At 48.6% G+C, this 27265-nt stretch overlaps 1 protein-coding gene across 4 annotated transcripts in view; it reads right to left on the reverse strand.

Annotated features, from left to right (window-relative positions):
• NBEAL2 (neurobeachin like 2) overlaps nucleotides 1-27265 on the reverse strand; it is a 1179347-nt gene that overhangs the window by 869275 nt on the left and 282807 nt on the right. For 2 of the 4 annotated variants that reach the window (XM_069645799.1, XM_069645797.1), the window contains exon 1: nucleotides 14801-15053. The exons of the other annotated variants lie outside the window; for them this stretch is intronic. In XM_069645799.1, the coding sequence (XP_069501900.1) occupies nucleotides 14801-14926 (126 nt within the window). In that variant the 5' untranslated portion in view covers nucleotides 14927-15053. Of the gene's footprint in view, nucleotides 1-14800; nucleotides 15054-27265 lie in introns of those variants that run through there. 4 annotated transcript variants of the gene reach the window in all.

Below are 27265 nucleotides of genomic sequence, written 5' to 3' on the forward strand. Positions count from 1 at the left end.
TGAAATAAAATTCATCCACCTGCGACTCAGGGAACTGTAATGGCCATTTAAAATGGGTTCCTGGCGGATCTGAAAATGTCCCAAATTTAAGAGTTGGTGAACTGGTTGAGGGTAAAATTAGGAATGTGGGGAGTAAATTGTGTGTTCATAATTGTTATGCTTTTTGTGTGAACGGTGGAAATTTGCCACACGACCGTGCAATATGATGCAGAAATGGCTGTCGTTTTATCAAATTCCCCATGATAAGCTGAATATATGTAGATTATGGCAGTTTCTAGTACAATTATGAAGATCTGCTACAAAACTAAGTTTTTCCCAAAAGCCGACATAGAAACAAATGGGGAAGTTGCCATATGTCTGTTCCAGACTCTTAAACCAATCTTTAGAGAGGGGCTAGAGAGGGGCTAGATTTGTAAGGAGAGAGAAGGGTAACAGTCCAATCCTGGATGCGAGAACTTTTGCAGGGAGCTGCCCAAGATTGCAAACTTGATTGTGTCATCACTATCACTGCTATATAAAGTAGATGCACAATGAGAAGAAAAAGGAGCTCCTAAAATTACAGTTGTGAAAGGAGCTGCTAAAACTTACCAGCTGTGAGCCACAAGTAAACACCAAAAGGAGAAGTTTGCAGAGATTGTCTCTGGGTGGAGCCATCTATTGCTGGAAAGGCCTAAACGCTGGCTGGGTCCTATGCTGGAGAGCGGGGGGCCATCCTTGAGAGTGGAGGGACCAGACCCCTGCTTACCTTTCCATAGGGTCCTGAAATGCAACTGGCTTTCCTAATTATAAACAGAGGTTTTCAGTTTAAGTAGACTTGAACCCTTTGCAACCAAAAGGCGAGGGAATCTCCTGGCCTTAAATCCTTTCCCTTTAAAGTGGGCGGGGGGCAAAAGTGTGTAGATCTTTAACTAAAAATATTAATTTAATTAATTCCCCATGGCGGAACAACACAGGGTGATTTTTGGTAAAATTAGAAATGAGCAAAACTCATTCCTGGTGTGCGCTGAAAACTATAGACTAATCTAATTGGGTAATCCTATTTTGCCTGTTAAACCCCAAATTATTTTAGGAAGAGGGGTGCCTTTGTTCCTAAATCAAATTTTAAAAAATAAAATCTTCCCTATTTTGCCATCCAACTTCCCTTAACACAGTCCTTTAAGTAGAGGGGGGTCTGGAATCCAACATTCTTCAATCATTATAATTCGTCAGTCTGACTTCCGCAACACAGAACAAAGTATTGGGGGGACTGAGAAGGGGGGGGGGTCTGAAAACCCACTGCTAAATCACCCTGTGTTTATTTTGAGCAAAGGTGTTGGTGAAATAGTAATTGCCATAAGCATTTGTCCAAATCTGTACACCAAACTGCTAGCCTTTTAGGCGCGCAGGAAAATCAAAATTGCACTGCACTACATCTGTAAATTGATTGTGTTCACTGACCAGCGCCAACTATTTCTTGAAGCGAAATCTATAGAAAGAAAAGGATTATAATTTGTGTTTTCCCCAAACTATTGGTGTTATTTATTTGTGTAACAAGAGGTCAATTGTGAGCCACAGAGGTGGCATGTGTAGTTTGTGATTTCTATTACCTATATAATTCAAATAAATACAATTATATTTCCTGTACACCGGCCTAGTTCTTGGCTCATTGGTAGCTCAGGGGGAGGGATCCAAGGGGCATGATATGAGGCTGAAATAGGGTTGAATAAAAGAACAGACATTAACTGTTTATTGTGTTACACTTAGCTTGGGGAGGGAAGGAACTCCCTGTGTTGAGGGTGGCCTCTCAATAAACCGTTAGACCACAGGGAAATCACCGGGGTAGTTAGGTGGCTCCCCCTCACTGGCCAGTTTTAGGCCCATTATGAGATTTGAGCCATAATGGATAACACTGCACGGAAAGAGACAAGGATGTAGAAGACTGGCTTTTTTAATTTTGATAAAATACTAAAATTATGCGAGTAATTCCATCTCAAAAAGGGTGGCCTGGCAACTAAACCCCACTTTCTTTTAGTACCATGCCAAAAGCATAGTGACACATGTGCCCTGCTGCATCAGTCAATTGATTGCAGCACCTTCTCTTCAGTGGTACAGAGAAAGTTCACACATCGCATGCACCCTTTTGACAGCAGTGCAGAAGCTGCATTTAAAATACACACCTCGGTTCATCATAAATTATGTGTTTTTGGAACAATCGCCTCGGCGGCAGTTTAATCTTTAAACATAAGCCATACCTGAGTTTTGAGGTATGGTGGGGTGTGGTGGCTGGTAGTTCACAATTATTAAAGCAGACTGGCTATCTCTGCTATAACCAGCAGGACAATAGTCAGTGGTGGCTGCCCCTTTTTGATCCTTTGTGAGGACAGGCATCACCTTTTAAGCCCAGAAAGCTCTATGCAGGAGTAGCCTAGGAAACAGCCTTTAAAAGGCACATTCTAAACAAAAGGACTAGCCTCACACCAAGGTGTTGCATACCAAAGGGCTTATGATGCTATAGGCCTGAATAAGGGCTGTGGTTAGTTTAGCAAGAAGGAGCTCAGCACAGATGGAGAAGGATTACATCATCTTGCTTTTCTCTGCACTCCTCCTCCCTTCCCGTCTCCTACACTTACTTTAGCACAAAGCACTTTGGATATGATGCAATAAGGGAAAAGCCATGTGTCACAAGGACAGGGATTGGATCCTTTAAAGCAGGCTTACTTTTCTCTAATCTCATGTGGCCTTTTGTATATGACAGAGGGGGCATTCAACACATTCTTTGTTTAATTCCTGGACTTCAAGAAGATTTCATTTGGATTTGTTTTGGGAGAGTAGATCTTTCCAAAGCCCTCAGATACTTGGGTAACAGTGTGCTCCAAGGCAGAAGCAAGCTTTTCTCTTTACCCTTCCCCGGGGCACACTGGGGGAGAACTGCTGTCGTAGCAAGACCTGCCTCTCTGCCAGCTACACTGGTACCCAGGACCTCAGTGCAGTTGAAGGACTGAGGTGTTACCCAGCCTCCCTCAGAGCACCCTGAATGGGACTCTCAGGATCCTGTGAGCCAGAACATCCAGATCCCCGTTTTTCATCACCTCAAACCGCATTCATGCTCCGTTTGCCACATTTGAACCAACAGACTGGCCAGTTTGGATGTGCAATCCTTGCCCATCCTGCCTTCTAATTGGCTAACGGATTGTCTTTCTGTCAAACTGTGGACTGGCAGGCTTTAGCCACCCCTGTCACCAAAGGCCCACTCCTAAGGCCCCTGTCTGCTCCCTGTCCACTACCAGAATGCTACTTGGGGTACCTTCTGCCCCCCAGCACGCTGTCTTTCCATGATGCCGCTGCCCGACTCTCCACGCAATCTGGCATACCATGCCATTTACACCACCCTATCCCTGGATTAGTCCCCCACACCTCACTCCTCTGGACTATCTTCTTCCTATTTTCTTTTGACTTCACTGTCCTTCCTTGCTTCTTGCTCCCACGCGTTCATACTAAATATTGTGTATCCTACAACCTCTAATAACATCCAGATTCCCAATTGTAATTTCTGATCCTGCTGTGTTTTGCTAAACTTACTCTGCATTCTGCTTGTTTTTGTTGCCTTCTGTAACTTGCTGGCCCAGTGACTTCACAGCACTCATTGTTTTTCACCTGCATCCCCCCAATCCCCTTCTTTCGCTACCACACCCATGATGCTTTCGGTCTCTCCTATCTTCTGCAACTGCTTCTCCATTGACTATCCCTCCCTTCTCACCAAGTATGGTAGGAAGAAGTTCAAAAAGGACATCTTGGACTCCAACCCTGGTCTCCTCATCGCTGACACCCACTCCAGTGCTTCCACCAGACAGACCCTCAACGACATCCTCTTTATCGTTCCCTCGCCAAATCTATGGACTCTTCATATTATCTCTCTGCTCTCTCCCATTAATGATGGCACCCGATGGAAAGCTCTTATGACTCCCTTCGACTCTTCTAAAGTCATCATTAATGTCTACCTAAATGGCACAGTCATGGTCCAAGGCCCTCAGGCCAATCTCCTCCTCTTTGAGAGGTACTTCCCTCGCCTCATCAATTTCCTTTCATCTCCTGCTGTCCTCTCCTCCCCCCCTTTGGCTACCTTGCCCTCTCCTCCCTCCTCTTCTGCCCCATCTCGGGCTCCTTCTTCACCTCCGCAGGGCGTACCTCTGATTTGTACCCCTCCCCGGGAACAGTGGCGTCGCTAGGGAGGGAGTAGGGGGGAGGCGGCCCCCCTGTGAAACCCTGTGCCCCTCCTTGTGCCCCACACCTAAAATGAGCAGTGACCATGTTCTCCCCCTACTTTAGTCTCTGCCCCCTACTTTTGTCTTTGGCCCCCTCTGTGCCCCTCCTAAATTTGATTCCTGGCTACGCCACTGCCCAGGAAGGCCTTTAAGGCTGGCAACCTTCTTCATCTTGCCACTCTCAACTCTCGCTCTACTGTCACACACTCCTCTGACATCTTCCACCTCCTTGAAGAACTTGACCTCAATGTCCTTGGTCTCACCGAGATGGTTCACGGCCAGATCCGATTCGAGCTTTGACACTACTTCCTGATGGCTGCAAGACCCTCCCTGCACACAGATCAACGTGACCCAGAGGGGGTGTAGCCCTGATATTTCCTGGATTCCTGCTTCTATCATTCTCACTCAGACATACTCCTCTTTGGAATGCCTTGCCTTTCCTAGTCACTCCCTCACTTTGGCTACTATGTATCAGCCCTCTGGTCCTTTCACATCCAGAGGTGCGGGTGAGTGCATTCCCCCCCAGGACCCTCCTGGGCCCTGGGGAGCAACATCTCTGTCTTTTTGGCTACCCCCAGTCCCCGACCGCCATCCTTGCTTCCCTGGCCTTTTCCTGCATCCCTTCTGCCTCCTCCCACCTCCCGGACCACCCCCTTCCCTGATTGGTGGAGCTTGTTTCTTCGTTGGGCCTAGCGGCTGAACTGCACCCTGCCTACCTCTTTCATATCCAGAGGTGCAGGTGAGTGCATTCCCCCCTGGACCCTCCTGTACCCTGGGGAGCAACATATCTGCCTTTTTGGCTACCCCCTTGCCCCCAAATGCCACCCTTGCTTCCCTTGCCTTTTACCGCATCCCTTCTGCCTCCTCCAGTCTCCCAGACCAACCCCTTCCCCCGATTGGCTGGTTCTCTGTTCATAACCCACCTCCCTAGGGCAGCCCTCTGCCCAGCAGCCCCTTCAGCTAAGGGCCCTAAGGCAAAGGGTGGTTCCAACAGAGGCGACTCCACAAAGTGTCTGCAGGTATCCGCTAGGGGAACCAGTGAAGCCAGCAGTTAACAGACACGAACAAAAACTAAGTGTGGCATGGGTGGGGTGTAGAGCATTTACTCTACACCAGAAAGCCCCCGCCACTCTACCTTACCTTTCCATAACAGACTGCCATAGGCTCAGACCATGCATACATAGAAAGATTTGTGACCGCCAGCCTGAATTTGTCCATGCCAGTATTGGAAATGTGGACTTGCACTGCATACTAACATACTAATCAATGTTAACAAGTGTCACACCTGGAGGGAATTGTGGGCGCTAACCTGCGTCGCATCTGGATAGGTTTGTGAACATCGGCATCTGCCTCACTTCGATGGAATTAGGAAAGTTAGCATGTACCAAACTTGATAGAAATCTGATAATGATAGAAATGTGAATGTTGACATGCGACACGCTTAGATGGAATTCTTAACTTTGGCCTGCCTCGCATCTATATGTGATTATGAATGTTAGTATGCGCCACACTTAGATGAAACTGTAAATGTTAGCATGTGCCACACTTAGAATTGAGAACAGTAGCCTGCGCCGTATCTAGATAGGACTGTAAATGTTAGCATGTGCCACACTTAGAATTGAGAACATTACCCTGCATCGAATCTAGATAGAATTGTGAATGTTAGCATGTGCCACACCTAAACGTAATCTTGAACATTAGCCGGCGTCGCATCTAGTTAAAATGTCAGCATGTGCCACACTTAGATAGAATTGTGATTGATAAAATTTGCCCAATTAACCAATCCACTAACCATTTCACCCCTCTGCATATACCTCTCAAACTCTAACCAAACACAACCACAAACCTATAACACAACAATCCGCACAAACTTCACTACACTGCAACAACAAAACAAACCATACAGACTCGCACAACACCACACGACTACCGACCAGAAAACACCCCAAGCCCAGCCAATAAAATTCTGGGTTGAGGCCGCCAACAGCACATCACTGCTCTCTTGCACTTTTCCAGCTTACTCCCACTATCTCACCCCCCTCCCTTTTTCAGAGCCGCCATAGCGCCAGGGGACCACTCCGGTGGTGATAAAGCGCGGTAGAAATATCCTTTAACATTAACCTCTTTTCTCTCTGAGTGGGCGGACCTCTCCTCCTCCCTCTTGGCCTCAACCTCACAACAACTCCTTCTTGGAGACGTGAATATCCATCTAGACTTGCCTTCTTCCTCCTCAGTACTCTTCCGTGACCTCTGATTTCCGCTCTCCTTCTAGTATCCCCTCTGGCCCGAATCACTCTGCAGGGCAAACACTCGATGCCTTGATCTCCTCCGAACCTCCCCATCTCCATCCCTCTGACTAGCCCTCTCTCCTGGAGCGATCACTCCCTCCTCTCCTCTGATCTCCACCTCTCGTCCCCCCAGGTCATGCCTACCCAAACACTGCCACCTACCTTCTCAGACATCTGGCCTATGAAGTGTGTGTCAGGTGAAGCTTTCACCGCCTCCTTCTCTGCCCCCCTCCTCCTCCTCCTCCTCCTCTTTCTCTGGCTGACTCACATCCTGACACAGCCCTGTCTATGCTCTACTCCTCCATTTCCGAAACTCCTGATGCTCTTGCCCCTGTCATGAGGATCCGCTTGAAGTCCTTAAACGTAAGTGTAGAGCGGCTGAGAGGAAATTGGAGAGCTTCTTTTTCATCCTCTGACAAACTGGCCTGTTACCTGCTCCAAAGGCAATACCGACTCTCTATCTGCACTAGGAAGAGAGCCCACATCCAAGCCTGCGTCTCTGTGGCATCCAACAACTCGGACAAACTCTTTAAAATCTGCAAGGAACTTGCCAACCATGCTGCAGTCTCTACCTCTCCTGTTGCTACCCAGGCCCTTTGCACGGCCCTTGCCTACCACTTCATCTCTAAAACCCCAAGATATACTGTCCTCCCTCTTGTCCCCTCCACCTCTTCTCCCCTCTCCTTTGAACGCTGGCCCTCCTATAGCCACCCCCATCCCTCTTTCTCCTACTTTCCTCTCTTCTCCCCTGACAAGGTCTCTAGATAAGTCTGATCTATGAAAGTCTCATCAAAACAGGTTCATCTCTGTTCTTTCAAAACCATCAAGGACCACATTGGCATTCTTGCTCCTGCCCTGGCTGATTTCTGTAACCTCTCCTTCACCTCAGGAGTTTCCCCTCCCTTCTGAAGCACTCTCTTGTTAACCTTCTTCTCAAAAACCTCACTGCTGACCCTTCTTGCCTGGCTAAATATCACCCAATCTCCATCACTCCCTTTCTGGGCAAACTCCTGGAAAAGCTGCCCATCTCGCAAATGAACCTTCATTCGGATTCTGTTGGCGGTCTCCATAACCATCAATCTGGCTTTAGAGCTGCCAGAAGCACGGAAACTGCTCTTCTGAACATCCGTGAAGATCTGCTCTCCAACCTCTATTCTAACATCCTATCTGTCCTCATCCTACTCAATCTCTCTTCCGCCTTTGACACAGTCAACCATACCATCCGGTTCAACCATCTCTGTGACAATGTGGGTATCATCGATCAGGATCTGGCCTAGCTGACCTCTTTCCTCTTTGATCGACCCTCCCAGGTCCAACTTGGATCCTTCCTTTCATCTATCTCCCTTTCTACCTGCAGTGTTCCGCAGGGGTCTAATCTCTCACCCTGGCTTTTCAACCAATACCTAGCAACTCTCGCCCACTGCATTGCCATTTTCTGATCCAACTTTCAGTGCTCCCCTCAGCAACCTCCTCTCCTTCTGTCATCTCCGACTGCCTATCTGCCATTCAGGATTGGTGTGCTGCCACCTCCACCCTCCTTTTCTATCACTCTCTGGCCGGCCTCCCTTGGCCCTTCTCCTAATCCCACCTGTGAGGCTAAGAACCTCATGGTCATCTTTAACTCCACGCTCTCCTTCTCTGCCCACATCTCTGATGTCTCAAGAAAGTCAAACTTCCTACTGCACCTCCTCAGAGGTATTCTTCCCTTCCTCGCTTTCCCCCAGAAGCTCACTGTCTCTCAAGCCTTGGTTCTCTGCAGGCTTGATTATTGTAACAGCCTCTTTCTAAATCTACCTGCCTCCACTCTCCGCCCTCTGCAACTCATCCAGAACAGGACTGCAAGACTTGTCCTTGGCCTCAAGCCCTGGGATCGTATCTCCAGCTCTGAAATCTCTCAATTGGCTCCCAGTGGCTGCAAGTATTAAATTCAAAACCCTTTGCACTATACACAAGGATTTCTGGGCCTGTGTCCAAAATACCTTCTGCTGTCCCTCCATAAATACCTTCCCTCCCGAGCTCTTCACTCCTCTACCTCTAACTCGCCCAGGGTAAGTCGTTTTTCTAAGAAACGAGCTGGGGGTAGATATCGGTCTTCGGCTGAGGCCTCACTCAAACTTGAGGAGAACCATCTCTGGTTCCGGAAGCAACTCAAGACCTTCCTCTTTGCTTCTGCCTTCGCTCCTCCTCTGCCCTGCTAATCTGCTCTGTCTTGGCATCATGCACCTGGCTTACCCTCTGACCTTCGGGCCCAGGTACCCGCTCACCCTGCCACCCACCCGCACTGCCTCCTGCCGATCCCTTGCCCTTGGGTCTCTATCTGTAACCATACAGTCCCCCCTTTCTGCACTTATCAGACACACCCCGTCTTTTGCCTTATACCTAGCAATTGCCATTTGCCTGCTGCACTATCACTGTTTATTGCTTTTTACTATGTATTTATTTATCTATTTTTATCTGTTTTTTCATTGCTCAGCACTTTCCACTTCTCCCCCCCTCCCATGCACTTTCTCCTTTTCCCTCTCCCAAGCACTTGCGCGTTCTCAATGTCACTGGGCCTGGTAAGATCGTTGTTTTTTTACTCCCTTGTTCCCCTCTCTTGTGTCGTCATGCTCTGAAACACACATGTACGAGCGCAATATAAATAAAATATCAATATCAGTTCTTCATTTGGCACGTCCCGAACTTCACACCACTGTGCTCACCTCATCGAACCAGCTCGAAGCTGCATCACCCCAGCAGAGCCTCATCAAATGTCTGGCTTGAGCACCAGCGCACCCATGCAGACGACTTTGAATCACTGCCTCGAAACAAGATTTGAACCTTGACTCGAACAACTGGACCAGCCCAACACTTGTCAACTTGAACCCGCTATGCTCATTGTTTGAAACCATGCTCCATCGTTGGACCACTACGGTTGTGTCATTTGACATGAATTGCTTGACACCGCCTCAAACAGTACAAAGCACCCGCTTGAATCCCACTCAATGCCTGAGAACAACACTACTCAACGCCCTTGACCCCTGTTTGACTTTACAGTTCAACTGTCCAAAGCCTGGTTCAGACCAGTCAAACTGCCTACGACTGAAATCGGGTACTTTCAAGTAACCCTGCCCCTCTAGTCCACCTTTTGGGGCACTAAAGATAGCCCTTTTTGCACCTTTTTCCACCAAGAAACATACTTTCGAACATTGTTGGTGATTTGTTGCCATTTCCCATTTCCTCCCTGTTAAGTATCTAGAGTGTTTGAATCATCACATTCTGCATTGCTCTGTCTTCCTTTGCAGGTGTAGGATGTTGTGAGTGTGTTCTAATATTGCATATTGGTGTGTAATTAATTTCATGTATTTAATTAAAGTATATATAATTTTATAGAACCTTAATCGGGCATTCTTTTATTTTGGATTGTTGTATTGCCGTTTGGATTGCTACAGTCTCACATTCACACCTCTATTAAGAGTATAACTTACCCTCAGCACATGTTACCACAAAAAGGGAAGGAGGTATATCGCTTATCTGTGCCAACTTCACCTTCAGGATTGGGGTCACTGTTTTATAGAGATGTGAAGGTTTAGCCACTACTCTTCCTTGTACTCCTGCAAGGCAGTTTTCATTTTGTCACAGATACTGCCAACAGTAATGGACTATAAAGTGCTACAAGGCTCAGCCTCAGCTCTGGTGTTAACATTCTTGATCAACCTGCTGTGGAGCAAGTGTCTGCAAGCTTTGGCTCTGCAGAGGTTTTGACCTACAATACCCATCGTCGCTAGCAAGCAGAGTCAATGAGGAGAAATCATGGGAGTAGGGGTCCAAAACATATGGAGAGACGCAGGTTGCAGACCCTTGACATAGATATGATATAGTATGATAGGTTATTTATAACGCGCTTAATACCCAGGAGGTTTCTAAGCGCGGACCCGGCGATCGAACCTGTGTTGGTCTGTGTCGTCTTGCTTCCAAGGCAAAAACATTGCCGCTGAGCTATCCACCCAGAGGATCTGCAAGCCTATTGGAGGCTCTTTGGAAATATCAAATATTTCAAGAATAACCTTTGGGGAAAAAACGGACATGGATGCATGTCACCAGATTATGACTGAAGGCACCATCTTCTGAAAAACTTAGCATCTTCAAACATTTCGAATCATGACTTGGGAAGCATTCACGGCACCTTACTTATTCTTGAATCGCAGATAAATTGTGACCTCTCTTCGGGGTGTTTTATTTTCAAGAACATGTGCGAAGTAGGTCACTTTCTGTCCAATTCCTACTTAATGAAAAGTACAAACCATAACCAACACCACCAACTATTGCGCGTTACACGAGTGGTTAATGAATACACTTTAAATACCGAAAGAATAAGGCTTTACGATTTTGTTTACATGTACTGCAAGAGACCAACACACAAAGCCACGTTCTGAGAAACCCTCCCTGGATCACAGTGATAGGAAGAGGACAGGTTATCTTTGCATCTGCTCCACTGGGAAGCCAGGTAAAGGCCCACAGTACTGCAGAGATCTATCTCAAACCTATATTCCATAGAATATAGCTTTTCCACATTAGGAGTGCGCGGTCGTCTGGACTACTAGGAAGTGTTCAGCAAGGCTGTCGTCAAGAAGCTATATCACTTTCAATATGCCCACTGCTTCACCCACACCAGTATCCACAGTAAGACCACGAAACACCAACTCAAACTAGAACCCTGGAAGTGCTCTTCACAGTTCTGGCAAAACCTCCAGATGATGCAAACTTGCTGAACTCAAAGAAAGACAGGTGCTTACTAGGACAAAAACAGTCCAGCACCGAAATGCTAGGCAATTCCCCTCTGAACAAGAGTACCAACAGCAACACCAGACACACCCTAGTCATAGGTGGAGCTTTGCCTCTCTAAGAACAGAGAGCAAGGGGTCCACGTCTTGTTTCGCCTGGTAACTTAGGGTGAGACCCAATGTTACTTAATATGCAAAACAAGGAGGCGTTCTGAGAGTCCCTCTACCGGCAAGTTTAATGTCCACATAAACCGACATAATGCAATGAACTCTATGCTCCAGTCATTGCAGCCAGCGCTCGTCATTGGGACGGATTTTCATGTATCCGAGATCCAGCAAAATATGTCTCCCCGTATCGGAAATCTGGAAAAATTATTTACTGCCCTTCGGGGGTTTTAATGATTTTAATTTGTTTATGTTGCCAAAGCAGGGATTCGAACACAGGTTTTTAGGAGAAAGGTCGAGGGACTTCACCTCTAGACCACTTGAGTGTGTGTCTTTTCAGGGTACATGGAAATGCTTGTTAGGATTGCATTTTGCAGAAATTATTGAAGCAAGCTTTTAGTGGGAACCTTTTACACTTTCCTTGCATCATCATAAGAAACTCACCTCTCTCTCCTGAAATGGAAATGTTTATGCGCGGCTGGTGGCATCCCATAGTAAAGAATTTCCATTTCCAATTCCAGCACTGATTGGAGCGCAACAAGAACAACCAGCAGTTTCGTTAAGGCCAGTTCAAGGATTTGTGTCACCCAATGGGAAGTGCTATTTGGCTGTCCCAATTGGGCCAGATTTGGTATTTTTAGGTGCAAAATTACACCCGGGAGTGTATCGGTTAGCTGTGCCTTAGGCAGCTGCCTGGAATTACCTCATTATAACACCATCATTGCCAGCCGCAGCATATAAAATGAAGAAGAATAGTGATACTGTACTGAAATGATGGAGGTAGGAGATGAAATAAAGAAATACGTAGGGAGGAAAAACAGATTGGTGTTGTTTGCTCGTCTGATAATTGTTTGTGGTGAACTGTCCGCAATAAATCTGCTTGCATTCGAACAATTAACAGACGAAGAAACAACCCCAATCCCTGTTCACATTAAACCAAAATACACCCGCCCCCCCTCCCCTACTTACCCGTTTTCCTCGCTGCCACATCCCTTGCTGCATCAGATCCGTCCCTCTAACACGGGTCGAGTCGGATCCGACGCTGCATGGTCCCCTTTTCTTTTTTTCAGGTCCCCCGCCTCCCATGTTAAGGAAGCGGGGGGACACCCCAGCAACACCCAGGCCAAAAATACCAACCATGGGGAGCAGGGAACCCCCCCCCCCTGCAATCCTAGCTCCACATGTTCGATATGTTTTATAATCAATCGAATGGTACTGGCCGAATTCAGTCAAATGCATCAATCAATTATAAACGATCAATTTGGCTAATAGCAGGAAAAACTGCAGATAATTAGATACTATATCATGGAAAGAGGCAGGTTGCAGGCATGGTACATACAGGATACAATGCCCACCACAGGAGGGCAGAGGCTGAATGAGAACAGGAGACACAGGAAAGAGAAAGCAAGATAATGTAGGGGGGAGGGTGACATCATGAGGGGCTTAGACTGCTGAGGGAGACAACCAGAGGAGACACTGCAAGAGTTGCGTCTACTTGACGTTTCCCACTCTTCCCCTTGCCCTCTCTGTTTGGTCACGTTTCCTTTGCACCCCATAAGCCACAGTCTGGCTTTCACCCTTGGTGGGGTCCTAATTCGCCTCTATATAGACATGACTTGTCGTTGTTAAGGCCACCATGGTGGTGGTGTTGCGCACTACAAAAAAAAAAGTTACTTTCCACAAGGATGCAATATCTTTAATAAGGCAGTGCCACCGTTTGACAGAAGTGCTGCTGCGCCTGCAGTGAGTCTGTGCCCGCACTTTTAGCGATGGTCCTATATTTTGTTCGGGTACTGCGCTAATTCTCCTTTTCAAAGCGATGCGAACATTGAAGCCCCGCTTCCCTTTCCAGTATACATTCAAGCTACAGAATTCAACATCCAGAAGTGGACGAAACCAATGAACTCGGGCAAAGGCAGACTGATGATGCAGAGCTTCCGTGAAACAAACACATCCGTTTTTGCACCGGCACACTGATTAGAGACGAGGGATTGTCGAAAGGTGAAGATTAAAGCTGAAGGAAAAACGTACTCGTCGTCGAAAACAACCAAGGCCCCATTTCCTGCCCTGGGCCGTGAAAACATCAGTCGCATGCAGCGCTGCTAATAGCCGAGGCTGCTGTAGGGCGCGCATGGGGGCCCAACCGGGACTGTTGAGAGCCAGACCACTAATTGGACGAGGGGCGCTTCCTGGGTAGGCCCCTCAATGGTCGTCTTGGGACCAGTGAGGGCCTTTGCTTGGGAACGGCTAGGTGGCTGCTTCTAGAGACCATCAAGGGCAACAGGGACCTCCAGTGGAATCATGCCAGTGACAAGAGGATCACCTAGGACACAGCAAGATGTTGATCCAGAACAAAAATTGCCCATGCAGCCATAGAAGGGGCCCACCCTGGCCAATCATCAATAAGGGTCTCACTGGGTCCACTATTACTAGGAGCCACGTCAGCCCAGGGCTCCTCTAGGACCAATGTGACGCAACACCATTGAGCTGAACGCATACCCGCCCCTCCCCCAAATCTATGACTATGCTGACTCGACCTGGCTGACCTACAGAGCCGCGACGGACAGAAAACACGTTAACAAAGGCCCGGCAATTACTAAGGTAAAGCATTTCAATGTTAGCACCTGCATTCGCATGCATAATTTCTTTGGGCAATCGAAATCGTGATGTGGGTTTAGTACTTGCATGTCAGGGGAGTGATTGGAAGGGTGGGGGGGGGGACAGGAGATAGCACATTCTCACAGCAGTCCTTAAATGGATGCTTTCAGACTTAAGGAGAGAGTTAACTGCTTGTAAAACTGAAGCTGCACTAAAATGTTTGCCCCCCTCCAACTTCTCAAAAGTTACCGCCTCTCCCAACATTTGAAGGGTTGCCCCACCCCCACTCCGCGCCCCCTGATTGATAGCGAACCCTGGAAACTCATTTGAGAACAACGGCCAGTCTGAATCGGTATTGGACTACCCTAGGGCTGTAAAGAGGCTGACCGAGGTATGCCCAGGGAGGGCTATCCCAGGCCAACAAGGGATCATCCGGGATTGGCAGTGGGCTAGCCTGGGACCAGGCCCTCGAGCAAAGGGCCCTCAGGGGGTTCAGACGGACATGACAGGGTATAGAAGGGGCTACCAGACGGGCCAGAGGTGTTCTTTGAAGCTGGACAGGACGCCAAGCTCTTGGCCAGCACCAAACTTGCTTGAAGATCCACCCAAAGTTGGAAGCAAGTGTACACCGTACAGTCCTGCGTTGGACCTTACTACTCCCACCAGTGACCCTGAAGGGAGCACACATGACTACATGCCCTCCTTGACAGCCATCCATCCTCCTCTACCTGCCAGTGTGGTTTACCTGGCACAGTGCAGTCAGCCGTCGCAGGACACCATCCTGCTGCTCCATCGAGTATCGTCTGCAGTCGGCAGATGTGGACGCCGGCGTGACCCTCTGCACTAAACGACTCCCTCGGGCTCCATCCATCTATGCAGGTCCCTGTCCACCAAGCTAGGAGGATGTACGCGGGGCGAGACACCCACCATCGCCCACAGGACACCCTGTGCACCCCACGGCTTTGGAAGCAGCAAGGGAAGGTACAGCCCCGGCAGAAGGTGATAACTGAGTACTTGTGCAAGAAAACCAAGAATGAGTGGAGAAAAAAAAAAAAAAAAAAAAGGAGTCAGGAAATGCTAAGTCACTTCAAGCGAGAATGACACTTCCTCCCCCCGCCCCTCGCCCCCCACCGACTGCGCAAGAAAACCACCACTGGAACATTTTATTCTTTCAGCAACGATCACCGCTGATCGGCATCAAGTCACCCGTCGACCAACGTGGAAACGTCTCAAAGGCACCGCGGCCATTCACTCGGGTGACATACCGCGGGGGGGTATAGGAACAACCCGAGCAGCTTCACTTACCTGCGAACTGCGCACGCGCGTCTGATCTGTCCGAGAGGACCCGATGCTCCAGCAGGGACTTTATACAGAATGCGCAGTAAAACAAAACACTTTGATAATCTCGGGGGCGGGTTGGGGGGGACGCAGGGTGTCAAGTTGGTGCTCCCGAAAGAACACAGCAGTCCAAAATACTCAAGAGTAGTTAGCTGTTAGTACACGTTTCTAACACTGCCCACAAGTACTCACACTGCTCCATAGCATCAACTTGTTATACTGTCCACCACTGTTAGCTCTTTACATTGCCCACCAGGGCAAGCGCCTCATGTTGAATACCCTTGCAAATGTCCCACAATGCCCACACATTTGCGCATGATATGATGTGGCATTTATAACGCGCCTGTACACAAGTGTTTCCTATACGTGACAAGACAAGGAGGGGGAAACAAAGGGAGGACAAAATAACTATCTTACTAGGCCTTCAGTCATTCAGATGGTGCAAGCGCAGGGAAGAGGAAAGTGCAGTTAACTCACAAGTGCAGCCAGCAGGCAGCTCATAAGGGCAGGGAGAAAGGACTGTAGGAATGAAGATACAGACCCTTGAGTGCTGGCGAGCACAGAGGCAGTGTGAGGGCAAATGGACATGCAGGAGTCTGAGCCCGAGTTCACGGCGTGACCAGGTGACCAGAGCGCAGAGCAGTCGGGTGCATCAGCAGGGGGGCGGGGGAGATTGTAGAGAGAAAGCGGAAGCAAAAAGGTAGGTCTTGAGTTGCTTCCGGAACCAGAGGTCGTTCTGCTCAAGTTTGAGCGAGGCAAGGAGGCTGTTGCAGAGAGGCCCCAGCCGAGGAAATAGATCTGCCCCCAACTCTGCTTGGAGAAGAGTCTGACCCTCAGAGTTGGAGGTGGATGAGCGGAGAGCTCGAGAAGGAAGATGTTTTGGAAGAGAACGTTTAAGGTAGAGTGGTCCCAGGCCCCAGAAAGCCTTGTGGAAGATGCTGTCACGCTCACCTGATTCCCACGGAGGCGCAGGTCTGGCTTCGAGTGCTGATGCTTCTTCAATGGTGAAGCGCAGGACTCCGAGGATGGACAGGTAGGGCCCCTCTACTCTGGCTTCTCTGGCTCGCAGGAATATTCCCCTGTGCGTGAAAAGGGAGTATTACCTACGGACGGAATAATGCTCAAGCCTCCCACTCCCTTCCAACCCTCCACGATGCCCTTCCACGATACCCCGTGAAGTCTCACCTTAGGGTCTGGAAGGATGAGTTCTCCATCCTGCTTCTGATGCAGAGGCGCGTTGAAACCCAGTTACTTCACTGGATTGAGGTTTGATGGGAGTTCAAATAAGCTTGACTATTCAGGTAAGGCGCTGTAAGAGTTCTGTAGCAAGTTCAAAAGTTCAAGCTTAATAATAATGTTCATTGTCTTATTGCAGCAAGCGCTAATGCTTATGTCTTTTTCCCCTTAGGGGCCGGGGTTCGGAATGCCGGAGATATGGCGCCGACCCGAAGTGAAACGTGCAGTTCCAGTAAATGACAGGTAAGTTCTGGATGAGCGTTCGGGTAATGTCTTTGCATTCGCTCATTCAATGTCTGTCTTTTTTCCCCATAGGGGCCGGGGTCCGGAATGCCAGGAAGCGGCAGGACCCGAAATGAAATGGGAATGACCCAACAGGTAAGTCTTAGAAGGAAACTGAGCTTTTCCTATTCCCTTCCTTCTCTCACCTTGTGTTCTTGTCTTTTTCTCTCTAGGCTCTGGGAAGTGGCTGCGGATCTGGATGATCGCTGCTGAAGATGGAGGTGCCCAGGAAAGGTGAGTGAAATGCAGCGCTGCAGCGATCAAAGCGAAATGCTTTTAAAAATGATGTCTTCCCTTTCAGGATCGTCGGTGTGATGTCTCCGTGATGCAGCTTTAGCAGGTAAAGTCTTCTTTCTCTCCAATTCTCTCTTATCTCCCTTTGCAGGTGACCCAGGATGCTGACAGGCGTGGCTGAAGTCCAGATGCAGGAGCTGACACGGTGAGCGTCCAGCTGCGAGGAGCAGAACAACGCGAAGCGTGAGTTGCTGATCGGGCGTGGTTTAAATAGCTTTGGAAGAAGTTCCAGGTATGTATCCTTCCACCGATCAGGTATGTATCCTTCCCCGACCACACCCAGGTGGAAAGTAGTTCCACAGGTAAAGTAGTTCCATTCAGGCCTCAAGAGGGCCTGGATGTAGCAGCATGGTCTGCATCAGGTAAGTGCACATTAAAACACTTGAACACATGTCTAGCTTTATGAGCCTGGCGCCTAAGGCGCCAGGACTGGGGTTTAACATGAGCCTGGCGCCTAAGGTGCCAGGACTGTGTCCAAAGGGCCCCAGCTTGGGCCCGCTGGCACTTCCCTGGGGGAAATGATGCCTGCCTCTGGGGTTGCTGGGTCGGACCTGGCTCCTTGGAGGTAGGCATCACGACAGATGCAGAGGGTCTGGAACTTGATCCTTGCAGCCACGGGGAGCCAGTGAAGAGATACGATCCCTGGGCTTGAAACCAAGGACAAGCCATGCAGTCCTGTTCTGGATAAGTTGTAAATGTCGAGGAGTAGAGGCAGGAAGATTTATAAAAAGAGGCTGTTGCAATAGTCCACCCTAGAGAGGACCAGAGCTCTGGAGACAGTGAGCTTCTGGGGGAAGTGAGAAAAGGAAGAATACTTCTGAGGAGGTGCAGCTGATAGTTTCGACGTCTTAGAGATGTTAGGAGAGGGTGGAGTAAAAGATGACACCAAGGTTCTTAGCCTCTTAGGACGGAGTAAGAAGAGGGCCCAAAGTGGGCAGCCAGAGAGAGAGAGAGGAAAGGAGGGAGTGGGTGTTTCAATGAGGAGGATCTCAGTCATACTGGCATTAAGGCAGAGATCATTGGCAGCACACCATTCCTAAAATGCGGCCAGACAGTCTGGTATGAGAAAAGAGGCAGAGGTGGCCGAGGGGAGTCTGAAAGAGAGCGGAGTGTCATCTGCATAACATTGAAAATTGGAGCAGAAAGTAGTGATGCGGTGGGCCAGAGGTGGCAAGTAGTGGTTGAAGATCCAGGGAGCGAGGTTAGACCGTTGGGGAACACCACAAATAGAGAGAGAGCGAGAGAAGAGAGGAAAGACCCCAGTTGGACCCGAGTGGGTCAGTCGGTGGGAAAGCAGGTCAACCATGCCAGGGCCTAATCAGTAATACCAAGGTTGTTAGAGATGCGATTGAGCAGGATGGCATGGTTGAACGTGTCAAAAGCAGAGGCTAGATCGAGGAGAATGAGGACAGAAGGGAGATTAGAGTCAAGATTGGAGAGCAAGTCTTCATAGGTGTTCAGAAGGGCAGTGTCCATGCTTCTGGCAGCTCTGAAGCCAGACTGCTGGTCATGGAGGCAACAAACGGATTCAGTATGTAGATTAAGCTGGGCGATGGCCAGCTTTTCCAAGAGTTTGCCCAGGAAAGGAGTGATGGAGATTGGCCGATAGTTAGCTGGAGAGGAAGGATCGGCCGAGGGCTTCTTTAGAAGGGGGTGCACAGGAGAGTGCTTAAGGGGGAGGGGAAATCAGACTGATTCCAGCTTTTCACAAGGCACACTACTTCTAGTCAGTGGTCGAAGTGTACAAAAAGAAGCAGTGGAACTATGTTCCCTTCTGGCGCGCCCCCCTCTCCACAACGCCACCCCCCCTCCCATGTGAAATTCAAACCCCCAAATAAATGCACCTGCTGTTTAAGGGAACATTCAGTGCAATGCACTGAAGTGCACATTTTAACTTCTTCCTACACTTTTATTTGAAAACTAAGCCATTACGGAACGGTTTCTTTTTAAAATAAAAGTATAGGAATGGTAAAACTTAATACAAAAAAGTAGAGCACCACTGTTCCCAACCGCTCCCGCCCACTTCGACCACTGCTGCTAGTTCCTTAATCTCCCTACTATTGCACACTTCTCATACTGCACACCAAAGGAAGCTCCTTACACCCCTGCCTTTCAGTACAAGCTTACCCACCAGGGCACGCCTCTAACCGCCCCCACTTGTGCACGCTGCCCACACTGTCCACTAGGGACACTTAACCCACCCACTGTGAACGTTTCACCTCGACCAGCACTGCGAGTTCCTCACACTGTGTTGGCTACCCTGAGCTTCTTACTCTGCCCAGAACTTTTTGCACTGACAGAAAGTGCCCGCTTCACACTGCCTCCTTGGTTAATACTGATCAGGCGCTTTAATGCCTAGGGCATGGGTGCACAACATACGGGCAGCAGGCCAGTTGGGGCCCGCCATGCCATTTTGTCCGGCCCGCGAGGCACAAAGACTTTCCTAATGGAGTGCGGCCACAAGCAGCATCGGCCGCCCTCCATTAGGAAAGTCTTTGAAACTCTTCCAGGCAGGACAAAACACTGGCCCTCATTGGCTCAGCACACACGCACCACGTGGCTCCTACAAGCCACGTAGTGCGTGTGTGCTGCACCAATGGAGTGCCAGCACTACGGCTGGCCTGGTCAATAAGGCTTGATGCCGGAAGGCATTTCAGCCTTGCCACGCCAGCCGTAGTAGCACTCCAGTTACCTAGCCAGCGTTCCAGCTAGCCTGCCTTCCAGCACGTCCGTTAAGTGGTCTGTTTGTTTGTGTGTCGAGTCTGTTCTGGTGTATGTTTGTGTTGTGTATGTTGAGATGCGGGGTGTGGGGTGTCGGGTGTGCATGAATGTTTGTTTCTGTATGTTTGTGCAGTGTATGTTGAGATGCGGGGGGTGTCGGGTGTGCATGCATATAAGTGCAGGGTATGTGGAGATGCAGGGTCTGTATGGGTGCATGCTTGCTAGTTTGTGTGCTGAGTTGGGGGTGGGGGTTCGGGTCTGTATGGGTGCAAGCTTGAGAGTGTGTGCCGGGGTGGGGGTGGGGGTTTCGGGTCTGTATGGGTGCATGCTTGAGTGTGTGTGCCGAGTTGAGGGATGGGGGGGTTCAGGTCTTTATGGGTGCATGTTTGAGTGTGGGTTTGCTTGGGGGGTGGGGGCCATGGGGCATAGTGTTTGGTTGGGGGTGGGGGCAATGGGGCATAGTGTCTGGTTGGGGGTGAGTGACATGGGGCATAGTGTTTGGTTGGGGGTGGGAGCCATGGGGCATAGTGTTTGCTTGAGGGGGGGCATGGGGCATAGTGTTTGGTTGGGGGTGGGAGCCATGGGGCATAGTGTTTGGTTGGGGGTGAGGGACATGGGGCATAGTGTTTGGTTGCGGGTAGGAGCCATGGGGCATAGTGTTTGCTTGAGGGGAGGGGGCCATGGGGCATAGTGTTTGGTTGGGGGTGGGAGCCATGGGGCATAGTGTTTGGTTGGGGTGGGAGCCATGGGGCATAGTGTTTGCATGAGGGGAGGAGGCCATGGGGCATAGTGTTTGGTTGGGGGTGAGGGACATGAGGCATAGTGTTTGCTTGGGGGGTGGGGGCCATGGGGCATAGTGGTTGGTTGGGGGTGAGGGACATGGGGCATAGTGTTTGCTTGGGGGGTGGGGGACATGGGGCATAGTGTTTGGTTGGGGGTGGGAGCCATGGGGCATAGTGTTTGGTTAGGGGTGAGGGGGCCATGGGGCATAGCGTTTGGTTAGGGGTGAGGGGGCCATGGGGCATAGTGTTTGGTTGGGGGTGGGAGCCATGGGGCATAGTGTTTGGTTGGGGGTGGGGGCCATGGGGCATAGTGTTTGGTTGGGGTTGAGGGGGCCATGGGGCATAGTGTTTGGTTGGGGGTGGGAGCCATGGGGCATAGTGTTTGCTTGAGGGGTGGGGGCCATGGGGCATAGTGTTGCACTCCAAGAGTGAACCCAATAATAAAGCTAAAACAGGCACAGTTAGGAGATGTACATCCTTTGCTTTTTGAGGAAACCTGACTTAACAAAGGCCATACTCCACTTGGGCAACCCAAACAGCAAACTTTAGCAGTCCAAAATAACGGAATGTCCAATCAAGGGTCAATAAAATATATATAATTTAATTAAACAGACGATATACAATAACTAAACAGAAATAAATTATAACAATGGAAAATGTGTAGTACAAAATGTAAGTTTGAAATACAAATAAAAATCGTGACCCCTCAAAAACATATTCTTTTTCCATGTGTTTAATACAAAATGGGGGTTGAAAAAGCCTCCTGCTACGCCCTGCCTACCGCCCGCCCACATTTACTTTTCGGCCCACTATAGCCATCATGTAAGGTACTTTCGGCTCTCTGTCAAAATCAGTTGTGCACCCCTGGCCTAGGGTATTTCCCATTTTCCCATCCTCTCATTTGCCCCTTGCTAATTTTCTTTCCTCCAGTACACCGAGGTCTGGATACCCCACCCCTCGGGGGTGGGGGGCACTGTATGCCACTCCACGGAAAAGCCTAGGTGCTCTTAGACTACTATTGTGATAATGTGACGCCGTATAAAAGCCAATTAACAAAACACATTAAGAAGGAGAATAGTCTGCAGCCTTGCCTTGCCTTGGTCAATGTCGCAGTTCAAATATGGCTCAGCGGTGGAGCAAGACCACAACTTCCCCAACTAAACAGTGTCTGCATTAGGACACACCATGCGGTTGCACTTTAAGAGACAGCAGGAGTGAAGGGCATGCGCCTATGGTCTGGCACAAGCACTGTTTCAATGAGTGAGGAGTGGGGAACGCCAAGGGGAAGCATTGGGGAGGAGTCAGTCATATGTTGGTCCGATAGATTGACATGTGAAGGACTCTTCCCCAGACCTTCTGCCCATTTGCAATCTCAAAATTGCCCTTTTGGCCATTTCACCTTTATTCAAACAGGCCCCTTCACTGCTCTTTTTGCATACACTCTCACATTCGATTGATTTGTTCATTTGCAGGAGGGTCCTGAACAGAGATAACTATAAACGAAAAGTCCTCCCATCTACTCTTTCTTTCCAAGTGTTTTCTTTACCATTTACGGAAGTCATGTTTTACTTTGGCCTAGGAAATGGACCAGTATCGCTGGCCCCAACCTTCGTAAATTCTCCCGCACTGCAAAGTTTCCAGAGTCTCCTGTTTGATGTAGTACTGGAATGCTGGCACTACCCCCTCATTTCCAAGTCTATCAAAGTCACAATGAGTATATATAGCACTATGATTTCATTGAGGCAGAGGGCACCATGTGCAAGGTTCCTCATAAGAAAACCCCCCCTCAAACCTCATGGAAAAATAGTCTACTGTGCATGAGCTATACCCAAGCTGCCCTTAACACCCTTGCTCCTCAGGAACGACCTTGTTGGCACAAGGAGTTGGTATAGCAGCTAATACTCTCGGGAACCTTAATAAGTGGGCCTAGAGCTTTGTACCATAACACTGCAGAGGGCCGTGTTGCCCGCTTGCCCCATGCTAAACAGGCAGTTAATTAAAATCATAGTACTAAAATCTCCCAATCCTAGAAAAGGTAACAGCAGGCCCTCTGGACACTATTTATGACATAGTACGCCACACCCTGCTTTACAGTCCTTCCTTACGTGATGCTTCAGACCAACGTTATCAACTTTGCCACAAATGTTCTTTACTGTATCAACATTGAAGACTTTCGAATGTGCGCATGGTTTTACTTGACCCTTCGCAGAACCACTTCGATTCACAATTCTCTACAACTCTTTCACTTTTCAGCTGGATACCTTACAGAGACCTTCGATTGAGCACCCACGTGGCTCCGGACCACTCTGTCAAAGCTATTGCATCCTCATTTCAAAGTTCAATCACTCATCAGTGGTTCATCTTTTATTACACGTATTTCAAACAATGTTTGTTCCAGTGCTCGCCATACAATGTTGCCGTATCAACCTTGGCTTTAACACAGACGGTCTTGTATCGGTCTCGCCAACTCACCGGCTGTGTTGACTTCACCGACACTGCTTTGTTCTTGAGCCAAGGACAGTACCACGGCAGGTAATTCTCCCTGCCTTGATTCTTGACGTGGGTGGGCCCACAATGCAGGATTCTTCAGCCTGTTTTCCTGGTCTTACGCTTTCCATTCTCAAGGGCTCATGAAAGCAATGGTTCCTTGTCAAAACGGTCAAGGGAACTTCAGTCCTTGCAATCCCCTTCTGTTTCGCCGTCTTTCTCCTCTTGTTAAACTGCCATTTGAAACTGTTGCTGCTCTGCATTTTATCCGTGTGGGGAAGCTTAATGGAAATCAGGTGTGTGATGGTCAGTAATTGCCTGACCATTGTAATGGGACACGTCAGGTATACGGCTCGGGTGTTAGTCCTTTTTCTCTCATAGCGGGCTATCCGTGAGAAAGTGTTTGTGTTATAACAGGGATGGGAGGTTGGAGTTCCTAAACATCCTACTTGGTAGGATGGGGTAAAGGTGTCATAAGGAAGGGGATACCGTGTCTCACCATCGGTGTCTAACTCCCACTCCCCGAAGACCTCTCAACCAGGTGATCCTCCTGCACTTGTCCACCACCCAGGAACTGGATCCAAAAGCGATGGCAGTGTCCTGGCCACATGGATGACAGAACCCCGGGGACTAGTGGGTGAGACACCTTCTGGTTTCTCACACCCCCTAACCATCCCTGGGTAACAGTGGGGGTGACACTGATGTTGGACCAACGTGCCTCTACTAGCTGTGCAATGGAACCAGGATCCTGCTCCCGAGAGGTGACAAACCCCTGTGTAGATGTCAGATAACTTCATGGAGTAGTAGTGCAGAACTAAGGACTCACGGTGTCCCTGGAGACCCTGGAATGAGCCCCCCAGCAACACCGAAGTCAAGGAACAGCTCTGGGCCCCGATTCACGCATTAAGATACAATGCCCCGAGCATCGCCTGCATGTCCTAAGCCTCTTTGTTCCACATATTGTTGCAGCTTGGACGGTGTCATACAGGGCCCAAATCGAGGGTGCACGCGGGTGGCCGTTGTCCACCCATTTTTTCAGAGGGCGGACGTCATCCTCCCTGGTATTTTAGAGGCTCTGTGTAAAACAGTACACTTTGACTCTTTTTCTCCATTTATTACTTTAAGTGCGACTTGGAGATTTGAAACGAAGTTGCCAGGTTCAGAGGGCAGGCACTTCACTATTGCTTCACTACTGCTCCAACAGCTGATGAAAAATAAATAACTAAAGGTGAAATGTCACCTTTCAGGAGTGCACTTGCCAGAGAAAACAATGACATTGATTCATGGAGTTTAAAAAGTACACACTTTTTTACAATTTCAAACACTATTAGAAGAAAATATACTCCCTTGGTTTTTTGTGTTGATTTTATGAAAGGCAAATGCCATTCGTCCAATGTGTCTGCTTATGCAAAGCCGCATAGGTCTCTTTGCTATGCTAATTTCTGGTGAAGTCACATCCCATTGAGCATGTTAATGAGCCCACCCCCAATTTATTTTACATTTTTTTTATTTTAAGGAATTGACCCATGACGCCACTTAGTGCACTGTGTCGACCAGCTCACTCACCATATGCTGAATGACTGCCTCAGGAACCTCCTAGAAGCCTGGCACAACACAGTTGACTTCCAAAGACAAGAAACCAAGGGTACTGTGAAGAGGCAGGCCGCAGCACACTTTTCTGGGACAATAGTCCCCATAATCTACTTTTTTTTCTACAAAGACATATCCCCGAACTATTCACATCGTTGCCAAATCTCTTGCCTGAACACACCGTGATCAACCAAGAGAGCCCTTTCCCACCAAGTTCTGCAGTACCCGTGTTTCTTTTACAGTGGGGCATTTGATTGTTTTTATTAAGACTGTCGCATTGAATATTTTATAAAACATGTCCTATATATTATAAGAACCTTGGATTTGCTTTGAGTTTGGAACCATTGTACTAAAGCAGTTCGGGTTGCTACAGTTATCAGCTCACACCCCCCTGAAGATATTGCATGCTTGCGGCCTGCGATTCCAAAAAAGATGAAGGTGCGATAACTTTCAGGATGTGCTGGTTTCACCTTTATATTTACGATTACTGCTGATTTAGGGCGAGTAGGCAATTTACACACTATTCCCTCCTGTAGAGCAGTAGTCATTTCATCACACTCGGACATAGAGCACAACTCAACACACACCCGCCCCATAACTGTGAGAAACACCCGCAAACTTATAGTAGAAAACCTCGTCCCCATCCTGACCAACACCCTCAAGACTCTCCCAACTACTAACACCAACCCCAGTAGTATCTCTTCTATCTAGCATAACTACTTGAAATCAACCATTGATGCAGTAGCACTGCTCACGACTAAAACACCCTGTGTTGCTAAATGAGCAAACTTCTGGTTCAATGAAGAGCTTATCGCTCTGCGGCGCAACAAAAGAGCGTTGAAGCACCTACACAAAAAGGCCCAACCACAGCCTCGGCTAACTCAATCTTGATAGCCAACAAAACGTCCAAATCAGCTGTCATAACGCACAAAGCTAATTCCCTAAATACCCACATAAACAATGCCTCCTCCAACACCATAGAGCTTTTTACTAAACTTAGAGAATTGGAAGCCCCCATCCCCATCAATTCAAGTAAAGCCTGGTGCACCACTGTCCAGAATGCATTAGCATCTAAAATCCTTACACTACAAAAGAAAATTCCATCAAATAGGAAACTATTGGCTAGCAAAACTATGCCATCCTTTGCGCCGGACACCGCCCCTGAAAAAACTGCTACCCAAATAAAATTTGCTACCGTCTCCCAAGACCAGGTCAGGTAAATACCATCTCCACACTGAAACCCTCCAATTGTAAAAGCGACAGCTTCCCTGCACGACTAGTCAAACTGTGCGCCCCCACCTTAGCACCCATCATAACTAACTTCATGAATGCCTCCATCACCAACGTGGTCCCTGCCAGCATCAAAGAAGCTTGGGTAACCCCTCTTCTTAAGAAACCCTCTCTGGACTCTACTATACGCACCAACTACCGACTACCGACCCATTACCAGTGTGGCTTTTCCTGCTGAAAATAGTCAACAAAATAGCCTATACCCAAGTCCAAGAGTATCTAGAAAGCAACCACTTCCTAGGAGCCAGACAATCTGGCTTCCGGCCTAAGCATAGCACAGAAACAGCCTTATTAGACCTCAAAATCCAAATGGACAACATAAGAGACTCAGGGAAAATGTGCATCCTTCTACCTGACCTGTCTGCTGCATTTGACCTGGTGGGACAAACCGTGCATTGCTCTCTCAGAAAAATTCAACTTCTCCAGAGAAGCCACCCTATGGGTGAAATCATACTTATCGGAGTGTACCTCGAAAGTCTCCATCAGCGACGAGGCAGCCAACCCTATCCCAGCACCCTTAGGTGTCCCTCAAGGTTCCTGCCGATCTCCTACCCTTTACAACGCATACACAAAACTCCTATTTGCAGCCCTTGACACCATGGGAGTTATCAAAACTTCGCAGATGACACCCAGATCCTTATCCCCATCACAGGAGACCATGAACAAGACTCTGCCACCATTAACAAGATTTATGCCATTATTCAAAACTGGGTGGCCTCTAATAGTTTATGCCTTAACAACAAAAAAGCAGAGATCCTCATTGTAGGTCCCCCCCCTCTCGACTAAAAACAATTCATGCCGACAACTCAGTCATCACCATTGACGGAGCGGAGCGCTCATTCCAGTACTTAAACAGGTCAAAACATTGGGTGTCTATATAGACTAACTTTACTATGAACACACACATCAGCGCCCTCATCCTCTACGGCCTACATGCCCAAACTCATTGCACTCAGCAGCCAATGTCTCACCCCGCAAAACTGCCTCACCCTAGCTCAAGCCCTCATACTATCGAAACTGGACTATTGCAGAGTCCTCCTACTAGGGACTACTAACACGAACCTGGCGAAATTGCAATTGCTTCAAAACAAAGCCTTACGGGCAGTTTTTGGCCCAAAAAGAAACTGTCATATTTCTCATATCATGAGGGAAGTCCATTGGTTACCCATCCAATTCAGAATCCTAGTCAA

Source organism: Ambystoma mexicanum, chromosome 2p, assembly GCF_040938575.1.
Source record: "Ambystoma mexicanum isolate Mex_15411 chromosome 2p, UKY_AmexF1_1, whole genome shotgun sequence".
Taxonomy (NCBI): Eukaryota; Metazoa; Chordata; class Amphibia; order Caudata; family Ambystomatidae; genus Ambystoma; species Ambystoma mexicanum.